This window comes from Alternaria arbusti, assembly GCF_024043155.1.
Source record: "Alternaria arbusti strain BMP 1465 chromosome Unknown scaffold_12, whole genome shotgun sequence".
NCBI lineage: Eukaryota > Fungi > Ascomycota > Dothideomycetes > Pleosporales > Pleosporaceae > Alternaria > Alternaria arbusti.
Window position 1 is genome coordinate 71,064 of NW_026249952.1, and position 13,243 is coordinate 84,306.

Below are 13,243 nucleotides of genomic sequence, written 5' to 3' on the forward strand. Positions count from 1 at the left end.
CGGCAATGTTTCGGACCTCTTTCGGGATACAGATGCTTCACCGCGCTCGCCGCAGGGTTCGCCGTCTCAAGGCCGCGGCTCGTAAGCGGCTTCTTCGGCGACGCACTCGGCTCGACAACATGTAAGCCTCTCTTGTAATAGCTAATTGGTTAATATGTGACTAATCTGGTAATCTAGTTCCAAGCGCAACGCTATACGCTCTCCCCTCCTCCGCCTTCCCGCCGAAATCAGAAACCTGGTGTATCACTACGTTTTCTGCGATGTAGTTGCTAATCTGGACGAACACTCCTGGTATTCTTACCAGGTTGCTGTTTGGAAGTTCTTCGGCGACAACGGTTTGAAACTACTTAACGTCTCTCGTCAGATCTATCAAGAAACCGCGCTTCTTCCGTACAAACTCGCAACATTCAAGTTCGGCCTCAGTGGCACCCGAAGTTACGGACACAAGCGCAATGCGATCAAGGGGTTTTTGGACAGGAGATCAGAGGTTCAGATCGAGGTGCTCGGCAATTTGGAGCTTTTATCATACTACAACGGATTTGAAGGCGTCAACTTGACTGGGACCGGTGCCTACTGGGTTGCAAGATTGAGTGAAGGAGATTCTATTCTATTGATGACTGTAGAGAAGCTACTCGAATAGACCCTTCGGTTCCTGAGTCGCGGATGGGACTTGCTAGCCACGCCGTAGGTATCTTTTCGTAGCGGTTTAAATCGGAAGCAAGAACAGTCGTTAGCTTGATACGGGTTCGACATGACTGGCCCATGCTGCACTTTGCGGGCGCTTTGGTCACACAGAAAGGAAAGCGCATCTGCCTGTATGCCGCCTTAGCAAGTCTTGTTCTACTCTTTCTCTTCTCCTACGCTAGTCCGCTCCTACCGCGCTCGCCCAACTTCCTTAGGCCTATCCGCCTCCTGCGCATATTATCTCGCCCGCATATCCCGCATCGCCCCCAATGACGCGTTCCAAAGCTCTCACCCCGCCTTAAAAGCGCGCTGCGCTAGCTTCCACCGACGCACCAGATACCAATGAGCAGCGTACTTTGGAAACTCGTGAGCCGGAACCTTCTCATCACCCGGCCGTAGACAACGAAATGTTTGTTCAAAGTCGTGCAACTGCTGCGAAACATATCACTAACGAATCGTTGCAGTACCGAGCGTAACGCCGCAAATTCTCCGCTCCTTCGTCTTCCCGCGGAACTTCGCAATATGATATACTGCCGCGTTTTCGACAACATTACTTACAGCCTGTATATGCCGTACGGAGAGTACCCATTGTGCGAAAGCTCATTCCAAGAGACAGGTATGGGGCTGATTCTGGTATCGCGTCAAGTTCACGCCGAGACCGCCTATCTTCCTTACGAGCTCAGCGCATTTGATTTTCTGGTCTACGACGCCAACAAGAGTTAATGGAAGTCCGATGTGAGGAAGTTCCTCGCTAAGCGTTCCGAAGAACAGGTCAAAGCTATGTCTTGTCTGACACTACGCCGTTACGCCTGTGAAGAACAGGCGTTTGCAATGGGGACTGGATTATACTGGGTTAAGAGGCTGAAGATCAAGGAATATCGGTCTATCGTGCGTCATGCACGACGTCCTCGCTAGTATCCACTAGACTTGATGGGCGAATATCGGAGTTAGCAGAAGGTCCTCGTAGCGGTCGCTTCTTACGAAACAATTTGATGCGCATCAACACTGCTGTTCGGTATCAACCGCATATTATCCTTCAGCTATCACAGGCCGTGCTTGTTGCTAGCAAGAGCGGTGACTTTCGTAAATGATCAAGTCCGTAGCAAAGGTCGTTTACGCTGGGAAGCCATGACATTCACGTTTCATCTGGCATATGTATAATGAAGTCGGCAAACATACCCACACCTCGCAATAAAGCGCGTTAAGCGGACCCGCGCTACGAGAGATGAAATAATATCACTCCTACTGTACGCATCTCAGATATGGTGCAAAGCTGGTTGTAAGTTGTGCTTTTGATATGACGCGTTCTAAGCTGATCTCACGGACGTTCGTTATCACCATGGTTACCCATTCAGGTAGCAGCCAAGACACGCATGTTTTCACGTGGTCTAAGCGAGCTCGCGCATACTGCTCTACGTCTTGATTACATTCTTCTACTTCGTCTCTCTCCCACTGGCTTCTCAACATTGTCGACATTACAAGCAATCCACATGATGGCTACCCGCTCGCGCTCAGCGGCGTCTTCTATCGACGTACCCGTAGAGAAGAGCCGTGACGACGGGGCACAATATGGAGCTGCGGCTCGGGACCAAGCCCCTCAGAAGCAACAAGCTCTTCGTGGTCAAGAGATTCTCGATGAGATTGTCCGCAACAATATGTGAGTCCCAGACATTCCTCGGAATACTCAACGGCTAACACACTGCGTTAGCACCAGCATCAATGCAGAAACCTCGCCTTTCCTTCGTCTCCCCGCCGAGCTTCGCAACATTGTTTACAATTACGTCTTCAAAGATACCCGCTACACAATCGAGTCAAAAAAGTGGCGACATTTAATGAACAAGCTTGAGCTCTTGGAGGAGACGGATCAAAACCCCGAAAACCTCGATGAACAGTTCCATGCGTGCATCGACGATGATGAACAGTCACTTTGCTCAGAATCTTCCGACGACAACGTTCTTGGACTGCTCCTTGCCTCCCGCCAGCTTCATGCCGAGACTTCCTTGCTTCTCTACAAACTCAGCATATTCGAATTTGAACTCGACTTACCTCAAGACGACGAAGCTGCACACGAGGCTGGTGAGTTGGACGCAGTGGTGCGAGAATTCCTGCATGATAGGTCCGCAATTCAGATTGGGGCGATCACTAAAATGGAAATCGTTACGTACGATGATGGCGAGATTGTTGCGGAAGAATCAGGAACCGGGGTCGAGTGGGCGAAGATATATGCAGGTGGTGTTTTGAAGGACTCCGTGTTGAAGAACAAGCTCCTTGATCTTGCATGAACGACATGAATCGGATTTTATCCTGTGCTATCTTGCCAGGACAAGAGAGCGACCGTCTATTGGGATCGAGTCATGTATACTACAGCTTCAGGAAACTTCTTCGAAGTAGTTATTTGGCGCCAGATTAGTCGATCAATGCACGCCACATGCACTCCGTCCGCTTGAATCAACTTTCCGCGAATAGCGCAAGTTCTTATGTCAACCCTACTTCTCGTCCGTAGAAATTCAACTTTGTGGGCGTGTAATGAATCTCGGAAGTTGTGAGTGGCCCATCCCGCTCTGCATCAGTACAGTACCATGGGTTGGAGTAGATAGGGACCAAGTATAGAGCCATCACGCATTCTATTGCGTCTTGTGAAGTTTCTTTCATCTCTCCGTTCAACGACGCCATTATTGACATTATTGACACCTCAACAGCATACCTACCGTCATGGCGCCTCGGAAGCGCGTACAAAAGCCTCGTGCCGACGCACCATCTAACGAAAAGAAGACGCGCGATATCCGAGCTCAACGCAGGGAAGCAGTGCGCGAGCAGATCCTTCGCGAAAAGGTTCCCCCAAATGAAGTTCCTCGCGAGGACGTTCCTCAAGGCCAAGCTCGCCGCGATAAGATGTAGCTGCCAGTTTCCTATGTAATCAAGATAGTCAACTAACAAGACATCGTAGCACTTCACTCAACGCTCTCAACTCACCCCTCCTTCGCCTGCCGGCCGAAATCGGGAACGTCATCTTCCTTTGCGTCTTCACCGGCATGGAGTATACATTTGACGAATACTGCTGGGAGGATCCCGAGACTCAGTGCCTGTACTCGTTCGACGAATGTAATCTGGGTCTCATCGCTGCGTCGCGCCAACTCCATGCCGAGACAGGCCTCCTCCCGTATAAGCTCGGCTTCTTCAATTTCCTGTTCAGGGTTTCCAAGGGCAAATGGTCATACTGTGTGGAGAGGTTTATGGAGAACAGAACCAGGGAACAAGAGCTGGTTATGGACGATAAGAACATGGCCGTTTGCCAACTCGGTAAGCAGGAAGGAGGTGATCGTTACTATCACGGTGCATCAGCTTGGGACAATCCATATCTTGTTAGGGGAACATAAACATGATGTTTATGGGAAGTCGTTGCTTAGCAAAAATGTAGAAAAGTGAGTTGAATGAAGGTGAAGATAGCATGCCGAGATTACGTGAACGCGCTCTCGACGGGATTAGAGCGTAGTGCACAGAGAAAACCACCAAAGTCATGTCTTTCAATTATGATATCAGGTGATCCATTGTGGGAGGGTGGGTATACGCAAAGCTACAGCAAAACACAAACGTTCCGTACTTCATCTAGGCGCTGACGCTCTCCTTCCCTCGTTCTCCCCAAGGTGTGGAGCCCGCAAAGGTTCTGAGTTTGCATGCTCCACTGGATGGATGGCTATACTCGGTATCCTTGTGATTGGATCATCTCTCTCGTAGTCGGGATTTGTATACTCAGTTGGGCTTTGGGACATGGCACTCGTTGGACAAGAGACTGCCGTTTCCGTGTTCGCAGCACCTGTGTCCACTGTGAGTGGTGGTGGCGGGCTGTGCTTCAGCCACTCCTCTCTTCCGCTGTGCATAGCTTGACCGATCTGGCTAAGCTTCTCGCGGATCTTACTTGGGCCCAATCGATTACCTGGCTCCTTGACCACGATCTTTCTGATGAGATCAACGCACTGATTCGTCCATAGAGCATCGCTTGAGATGCGCGTAATGGATTGTGAGGTGTTCGGTAGTCTGGCCAGATGGTCGATGAACTCTGACTTGACATCCTTGGATTTTTTATTGTAGAACTTTGGATCCGCTGGAGAGCTCTGTAGAAGTGAGTCGCGAAAAGACTCCACCTGCTGGAAGTCGAGGTTGACAGCGTAGGTGACAATCTCAGAGAGAACGCATCCGAAAGACCATACATCCGCACTCCTGCAATCTGTTTTTTGGGGGGTTTCTTGATCCAATTCTGGTGCCGTGTACATTCCTGGGTATCTCTCAGGTATAGCGTTGGACACAGATTTCGGTCTCTCGGTTCTGTGGGTTTTTTGTGGATAGGAAGAACTTGATGGAGCGTCATCTGCACTCAAGTGTCTGTTGTGGCCACCAGAATATCGCTTGGGCTTCATTTTTGAGAGCCCGAAGTCAGCGAGTTTCCATTGTCCCACTGGATACAGTTCATTCTCACTGGTTCTTTCAGGATAGACCACTAAGATGTTTTCTGGTTTGACGTCGTTGTGGGAGAGCGATGAGTGTAGCTTGGAGGAGATCAGCCGATTATGAAGATAATCCAATGCATCGGCAAGATTGACGCTTTCTGAGATCAGATCGCCGGGCCACATGTTCGCGGAACCTGTCCTTTCTGGTGTGGCTGTCGCGTGGCGTATCCTCCTCAGATTAGAGCGCATCGTGGTCAGGAAAACATTGAGGTCGTACGCGGCCAGTTCGTAAACAATGTGATAGATGTTAGTCGGGCCTGATTTGTCTACCATCGTAACAAGATTGACCATGATTCGTGTATGGGCACTTAGGCATTCGCGTAGCTCCTTCAAGTTCTTGAACTCTTCTGCGAGTGCAGCATTTCCGGATAATGTCTTGACTGCAACAGCTCTGGGCTACTGAGGTTAGCAACGCGCCAGACGGTTCATCCTGGCTGTGGCAACTTACTTCGAGATTTGTGGTGCGATTTTGAAAGCGCAAAAAGCCCTTCGCGACTGTTCGCTTATTGACTTCTCCATAGCCTCCTTTCTCCACAAATTTGGGTTCATCAATCCACGGAAGGCGCTTTTCTCTATCCAGTATGAACTGGTCCTCTTGCTCTGGGATCGGAACCGGACAAAATGCGAACTGTTTCTCGTAGAAGAGCTCTCCCAGAGACACCCCCAGGAAGCCCTTCTCTTGCAATGTTTCCAAGGCGAAAGGAAGGTTACAGTCCCGACGATCTCCGTGATGGACGAACTTTTCGCCAAACTTGGACCATTGGTCGAAACTAATTCGAATCAAGATTGACATTATCTGAATCATCTCGTCCATGAAATTGTTCCTGTCCCATTCCGACTTGTACCAAGATTGGTTGATATAAAACTTTCGGTGGTGGTTTTGCTTCCATATTTTCTCGACCACTTCAGGAAGTATTATCTCTTCGATTTTCTTGCCGACCATTCCATTCCCTAATGCCGTGAATATTTCGTCTTTAATCGTGTTGATGTCGACAGTTTGCGGATTCGCGTGTAATTTTCCATTTCCTGTGGCATCGGGATCGAATTGCTCCTCCGATTGAGCGCGGGTGGAATCGGATTCGGTCGGTGTGGGATTGGGCTGGTCTTCCTGTGTTGTTGGGATGATACCAGTTCTGGCCGCTGTGGATATGTTATGCTTGCCGTGCAAGCGTGAGAAGCATTGACCCATAATGGAAGTAGACAACGTAGTACAAGCCTCGGCCGGGTAACGTCTTACGAACTTAGTGCATAGACGCAATTAATTCAGGGGATGAGCGCTCTTTTCAAGTCATGGGTTGCGGGCTGTCAGCCTCAACGAACGTTCGGTCGCCATTTCGTAGTTTGCTTCGCAGTGCCGCAATGCGAACGCCTTGGACCCAATCGCAGGTGACTGCACAGGCGTCAGATACCTCAGCTGTCGCCCTCCACCATAAGCTCCGCCTCCACGATAAATGATGCATAGGATGTGGTGTGGGGCTGCTACATATGATTGGTTGCGACTCGGTCTGTGAGACTCCGTACGATATCCCGGGAACATTGTAAGAAGAAAGGCCGCCGGATGTGGGAGGCGCACTGCGGGCTGATTGAGCTGAAAACGCCAGGAAAAAGCAATCATGCAGCCTGATGCAGATCAACCAATAGCCACTGACAGTCCTCCTGCTGCTTGCTGCAGCGACGTGCTGTCATGCCATGCACACTCGAAGCACAAGTGACAGAACTATTAGCCTATTGAGGCTCTGTTCGTCGTACTTTGGTATATATGCGCTCAGTCGGCTGTCTAAGGCTGAATTTCAAGGCTGATTTCCTGAATAGTCAGCAGCCCGAATCAGCCTTGTCCGACCATTCACCAAGAACATTACCTGCTGACCTCAGGGCGCCAAGCGGAAAGTTGATATGACCCGTCAACCGATACATAATGTTGTTGAAGAGAGAACATCGGGATATATAACAAGGGAGAAGTTGGAAACGTTCTTGCAGAAGAAGTACCCTGATGTCTCGTCTGTGGATGAGTTCGCTATCGAAGTATGTCTCTCCTGCAAGATCACATATACATACATGACTGAGTAACCAAGGAAAAGCGCAATAAGTGGGAGTTCTACGCGCCAGAGGAGATACCCGAGGTACGTACATGCGCCTAGTCCATCGTGGCAACCAACACGGATACTGACGGCATGAAATACAGGCAGACCTCCGGTGAGCCTTCTTCAGAAAATGTGAATTGCGAGGCCGTGACTAATTTCTGTAGCGCTTTGAAGAAGAAATAGGGGCGACGAGTGGAATGACAAGCAGCAGAGTTAGGCTGGAGATTGACTAGCTGGTGGTCTTGGCACTACGTCATGTACAGTCACGTGGTGCACTGGATGGCCCGCAATCGTACCTTTGTAAACTTCACCGGTGCGCTACCTATACTTGTCGCAAAACGTAGCCATGAGAGCCTTTGCCCGAGATATACTTGTGGGTGCACGTATTCCTTCGGCTACAATTATGAAACGCGTCGTAAGGTCAGACTCATGACAGTTGTCATATGACATGGCCTCGAGGAAGTTCACAGTGCTGATTGGAGTCCACAGAAAGGAAGGCAGACTCACAGAAACGTGGCGAGCCAGCCGAGTGTTTTGAAAAGCAGTGCTCGAGACACATTGTTACTTCTGCGCGCAGAGAAGGTCACCGGAACCTTGGAAGCCTTCCCATTGGCGCGGCGACCTGCGAAGGCGTACACTGCCTCAGCCTTGTGAGATGTTCAGCGCATGTCATTAGCCTGCGTGCGCCCCTCAACGAAAACGATAATAGCTCAATTGCTTTCACTCTCTTTTATTACGGATTTGAACATGGAGTACGCTAGCAGAAATGCGTTCTTTGACGACTGGGAAGTGCCATTGCAGCGGATATGTGCCAATCAGGAACGGTTATTCGACGGCATGGGGTCATTTCACGTGCGCCTAATCCGTTTGGGTAAGCCAATATCTCTCCAAATACGTATACTAGGGGAAGTGCGCTCATCGAATGTAGATGCACGAAGGAAAGCAATCTTGCGTCCAAAAGACCTTTTGGAGCTGGGAGATCATCTTATGAAAACCAGCGACGACAACTTTCGCATTCTGTACGTGACCGGAATCTCGGATCGACTGACGACGCTAATGCGAAGCACAGTTCTTTCTGCCAGGAATACTCGTTGGCACCCTTGATGTGTCCTAAGGAAGCGATGCTGACAGTATTGAGAGGCTGGCAGATCTCCAGCATGTTTGTAGACGTTCTTCTGAAGTTCGGCGATCAGCCTCAAATCTTTCAGGAGTCCTCAGGCTTTCGGCAGTCGATCCAATCAGTGGATCAGTCTTTCGGTACGTTCCTTTGATACCTTGCGTAATGACCATTGGCTGGTACAAAGTATGCTGACGGATTCCTTCCAGAGCTATGTTATCAGTTCATGTATGTTGAACGAAACGGGAAGCGACCGCCACGGGACATCTGGTCGTTCAGGCAAACAGGTGTTACGCACAAGTTCGCATCCGAAGGGTGTAGTAGTCAGGTTGTTGTAATCCATCCCAACGACGAGGCTGTGGCGCAGTCAAAACTGGAAGCAATGATCGATTATTCGGATACAGCGCAGTTGGCACAGCATCCATTAACCGTTCATATCGTCATCCTATTGTCATACCTGCCAAATTGGCAAGACCATCTAGAAAGCCTTGCGAGTGACCTGGAGCAGATAGTAAGCAGATTCCATACCCGATACATGCAATGCTCACAGACGACAGCGACGACGCATCGATGTGGTTGACATCTGCGAGTCGGATGCCAATCCTGCTATCAATCCTGAGCGCCTCCAAATGCTTCGGCACATCGAGGACAAGATCGTGTGTAAAGCATGCAAATGTCTCCGCAGCAATCTTGTTCTTGTACAGACCTTGACGAGTATCAACACAGCACTCGCGACCAATATCCCACCACTGAGAGAATTATCATATGGCGTACATCGTGAATTACAAATCATGGAACATCGCTTGGAGAGTCATCTCAATGTAGCAGATACATTGGCACAGCGTGTACAAGCCACACTGGGATTGGTAGGAGAAGAGAAGTCGCGAATTAAACGACATCACTAACACATCTACAGCTGACCAATCTTCTCGATATTGAGAATCAGGCAAACTCGAGAGAGATAAGCACGCGCATACTGCGACTAACACAGGAAGGCGTTGACGATAACGCTACTGTCAAGGTCATCACTGTTTTCACTTTGATATATCTACCTGCTTCATTCATGGCTGTAAGCTGGCTACATACATATCAATGTGCTCGATACGTTCTGACACAAACGTTTAGTCGTTCCTCGGCATGAACCTCTTCGACTTCAAAGGCGAAGACGGCTCCTTACAGGCGAGCCCTCAGTTCTGGATCTTCGTGGTAACGACAGTGCCGTTGACGATGCTCACCGTCGGCGCATGGTATCTGTACAAGACCAGACACAACAAAATAAGGAAAGCTAAATCAATCGCCGAGGCCGTGTGAGACGTTGTTCCCTTCGGAGCTGGAACGATATGATCGGCATTGTTACTGAGAAGTGCAAATCACGTCTTCAGTAAGTGGCCACATTGCGAATGGAGGTCAAGGTGATCAAATGAAAGGCTATGAGCTTCATTTGGACAATGTCGATAGATCAAAGGGCGAACAAGCGGAGTTGAGATGAGATCCGTGCGCCAGAGTTATGATGCATCTGGAAATGATCGACATGAGCCCCAATGAAGTTTAGCTCGCCGTTTGCGTCATAGCCTGTATTTTCCACGCGTGGACGCGTCAAGCTCTCGTAGACATTCAACCATTACGATACAATGCCTATATCTTCCAAAGTTATGTACAATTCTGCTAATTACCAGAATGCCTCCGCACGCTCACAGGAGCTGTCCACGCCCGATGTTGTGGACATCCCCTCCCTCGAACGCCACCAGCATCGTCGCATACGCCTCGCTCGACGCGAAGATCTCCTACTAGTTCGCAATCGCACAAACACTGGCCCTCGCACGAACAGCGATGTCGATACTATAAAGATTGCGGAAGACCGGGTCGCAGCATCGCTACGACCATAGTGATGTGCTTAGGTGGGGGAAACAACTCGCGATACATTCGAGCCTTGGAAGTACTACTCTTCAGTATTGAAGATGCATGTCACCACTTGTGTGCTTAGAGTCACGGGCGACGCATGACGGCGCTTCTGTCATAAGAGGTCAGCGCAGTATTTCGAGATCCGAAGCAGCAAGAACCTATGGCGCTCTATCTTGCAGCTTCAGGCCTTCGCGGGTGAGCTCATGCGAGGCTCCACCGAAGTCTGAAGCGCCTGTGATTTTGGTGATAGCAATCAGTAGTGTGAGTATGGGGAAGATCTTGGAGAACAATCTAGCATCATGCACTCAACAGCCTGTGGCAACGTGCCCTCCGCGAAGAGACAACCAGAAGTAAGTGTTGATGGTCATTTACTGAATACTTGTATCAGCTTTTTGAGTTGGCATACCAAGACTGCGGCAGTCTGAGATCAAACCGGAGCAGCAACGTTGCCACTAGTCCATTCGATCAATTCACATTACATGCCCTTCGTCGGCCAATCGATGTCCCTTCCAAACAGTGTTAACTTCACTCAACGTGCCTTCGCGTTGATACAACGCAGCCGAAGAACAACGGAATTGTAAGAGTGAGCGAAAAAGAACTCTCTCTGATCGATTGCTCTACTCTTAAGTTCACTCAACTTCTCGGCTACCCATCGGTTGAAGTGATCCTTTGTATGCCACATTGACAATATTACTTACACTACTTGTATTCTACCCCCTTTCCTTTCCTTCCACCAGTACTCTTCCCACTGACACATAAACCCCCAACGCAGCACAACATGTCATCTTGGAGATTCAAAACCCCCCAGGACTCGTTCTACAACCGCGTCTACGCTAGACCCGCGACGTACGCGTCATCCCGCACTCTTGAAGACACCCACACTCCTCAATGTCGAGCTCGTCGCGATCAAATGTAAGAGCCTCAATCCCTAATCTCACGGATGCAAAACTGATAAACTACGTAGAAGTGAGCTCAACGCAGCCAACTCGCCCCTTCTCCGCCTACCCGCCGAGCTACGCAACACAATCTATACCTACGTCTTTAGCAGCACAGCCTGTGGCTTTTTAGATCATAACAATGACAGGGACTTCGATCCCGGTCAGATATTCTCGTTCCAAAGGTGCAATCTAGGCTTAGTAGCCACATCTCGTCAGCTCTACGCTGAAACCGCGTTGCTTCCATATAAACTTGGGATATTCCAATTTTATCTCCATAGGCCGGAAGCCCCGTGGGAAGTTTATGTAAGGGCTTTCATTGGCAGGAGATCGGAGGAACAGCTTAGAGCTATGGGCGAGGAGTTTGAAGTCGTTGGATATGATCCTGAGACCAGAGACGATAGGCCATATTGGGGTACTGGGGTGCAATGGGCTGACGCATTCGCTAAGAATGATGTGAAGGCATTGTGTCCGGAATGGTATAGACGAAGAATAGGGGAAATTTGAGACCGTTAGTGGAGCGTCTATGCATACATGCGGTGGTATTCAACGAGTTACAAATCTATGGGTATTCTGACCATTGCAGTTGGGCACTACATTAGCATCCTTCCTTTCAATCAAAAACATGTGAGTTTACAATGATGAGAATGCCCATAGTACTTGATTCTTCGGCGGACGCAGTTCATCTCTCTCCAGTCTTGTGTATGAAGCATTAGACGATCACCGGAGAACTGTATAGATCTCGGGATGAGCGACCTGAGGCGGTGCACCCTGCCCTCCGCCGGCAGCTAGTCAAACAACGCTAGCCGCATTCGACAAATGGACCGCCCGGGTGCTCTCACCTTCTACGACGCAGCCTTGTCACAAGACCACCTCGCTTTCGGCACCCCAACTCCAATTCACCATGGCACCACGGAAGCGCAGATCGCCGTCCCCAGTGACTGCAGCATTCGGAAAAGAGATTCTCGAGGAGAGAGCCCGTCGGAGGGACGCGGTTCGGGATCCAAGTTCACTCGATCGGCTGTAAGTACCATAGCAAGCAATGCCACTGGTCCGCCTGACAACTGTCACAGCACTGAGCTTAACTCCGTCGACTCACCTCTTCTTCGCCTTCCAGCTGAGATCAGAAACATGATCTTCACCTACGTCTTCAGCGGCGAAGAGTACCTTCTCCGCAGGCATGATTACAGCACTCTCATATGTGGAGAGGCCGTTACGGACATCAACATGAGCCTTCTCCTGGTATCGCGTCAAGCCTACTCTGAGACCGCCTTGCTCCCATATAAGCTCGGCACGATCTGTTTCCGTTTCAATCCAAGCTACATATCATGGCAGGCTGATATCGAAATTTTTCTCGAGGAGCGATCAGCTGAACAAATCGAAGCGATTGCCTGTCTAGAGGTTTGTGAAACAGAATGGGAAGGCCCTCAAGGGAGGAGGAGGATGCAGACTGGGGTATGCTGGGCCAGGGAACTAGGTGTTTGGTAGCTTCACCAGAAGGTTCCTGGTTCGAAGGATATAATGGGTTGGTACAGGCAACATGAATCGGATCTCTTCTGAACTGCTTGTGTCAGAATGAGAGAGCGACCGTATGTCTGCATTGGGGAAGCTTCGAAGTGAAGGAATGGGGTAGCAATGAACGGTGAAACCTGGCAATTGCAGACAACACGCATGGCCCTCCGTTGTCGTCGCTCTCTGCAGCCACTAGCTGAGTAGAGAATGCCGCACCTATACCAGTCCGGCAGTCTGCTCCCAACCTACTTCTACTCCCCTCTACATTCAACCGACCCCCTCGTTCATATTACACCACGCACGGCACAACACACCAAGCTGTCACGAAAGTGCTCAACAATGCCTTCTTGCTCGAACGGCCAGCCCCCAGCAAAGAAGCGGCGCTTTGAGGGTGCTGAAGAGAGGGCAGCGATTCGACGTCTCCGCGAAAGAGCTCCTCGCGACAAGATGTAAATCACCCAGCTTTTGCCATTTCGAAAGCTAATGTATCGTTTGTAGCACCGAAGC

General features: G+C 49.9%; 6 protein-coding genes across 6 annotated transcripts; 5 read left to right on the forward strand and 1 right to left on the reverse strand.

Moving 5' to 3' along the window:
- Window positions 1-5: 5 nt before the first annotated feature.
- Window positions 6-640, forward strand: J4E86_007969 (uncharacterized protein; the record flags this gene model as incomplete). Its single annotated transcript, XM_051448484.1, has 2 exons — window positions 6-121; window positions 178-640. 2 exons carry the CDS (start codon window positions 6-8, stop codon window positions 638-640), a joined length of 579 nt encoding a protein of 192 aa, XP_051300080.1.
- A 1,537-nt stretch (window positions 641-2,177) lies between these two features.
- J4E86_007970 (uncharacterized protein) lies at window positions 2,178-2,966 on the forward strand (the record flags this gene model as incomplete). Its single annotated transcript, XM_051448485.1, has 2 exons — window positions 2,178-2,341; window positions 2,393-2,966. The coding sequence occupies 2 exons, from the start codon at window positions 2,178-2,180 to the stop codon at window positions 2,964-2,966; spliced, it is 738 nt and encodes a 245-aa protein (XP_051300081.1).
- A 430-nt stretch (window positions 2,967-3,396) lies between these two features.
- J4E86_007971 (uncharacterized protein) lies at window positions 3,397-4,061 on the forward strand (the record flags this gene model as incomplete). Its single annotated transcript, XM_051448486.1, has 2 exons — window positions 3,397-3,578; window positions 3,632-4,061. The coding sequence occupies 2 exons, from the start codon at window positions 3,397-3,399 to the stop codon at window positions 4,059-4,061; spliced, it is 612 nt and encodes a 203-aa protein (XP_051300082.1).
- Window positions 4,062-4,286: 225 nt separating this feature from the next.
- J4E86_007972 (uncharacterized protein) lies at window positions 4,287-6,522 on the reverse strand (the record flags this gene model as incomplete). Its single annotated transcript, XM_051448487.1, has 3 exons — window positions 4,287-5,585; window positions 5,638-6,329; window positions 6,510-6,522. 3 exons carry the CDS (start codon window positions 6,520-6,522, stop codon window positions 4,287-4,289), a joined length of 2,004 nt encoding a protein of 667 aa, XP_051300083.1.
- Window positions 6,523-8,427: 1,905 nt separating this feature from the next.
- J4E86_007973 (uncharacterized protein) lies at window positions 8,428-9,698 on the forward strand (the record flags this gene model as incomplete). Its single annotated transcript, XM_051448488.1, has 5 exons — window positions 8,428-8,527; window positions 8,597-8,898; window positions 8,945-9,253; window positions 9,304-9,456; window positions 9,513-9,698. The coding sequence occupies 5 exons, from the start codon at window positions 8,428-8,430 to the stop codon at window positions 9,696-9,698; spliced, it is 1,050 nt and encodes a 349-aa protein (XP_051300084.1).
- A 2,430-nt stretch (window positions 9,699-12,128) lies between these two features.
- On the forward strand, window positions 12,129-13,189 carry J4E86_007974 (uncharacterized protein; the record flags this gene model as incomplete). Its single annotated transcript, XM_051448489.1, has 3 exons — window positions 12,129-12,247; window positions 12,298-12,625; window positions 12,962-13,189. The coding sequence occupies 3 exons, from the start codon at window positions 12,129-12,131 to the stop codon at window positions 13,187-13,189; spliced, it is 675 nt and encodes a 224-aa protein (XP_051300085.1).
- Window positions 13,190-13,243: the final 54 nt, after the last annotated feature.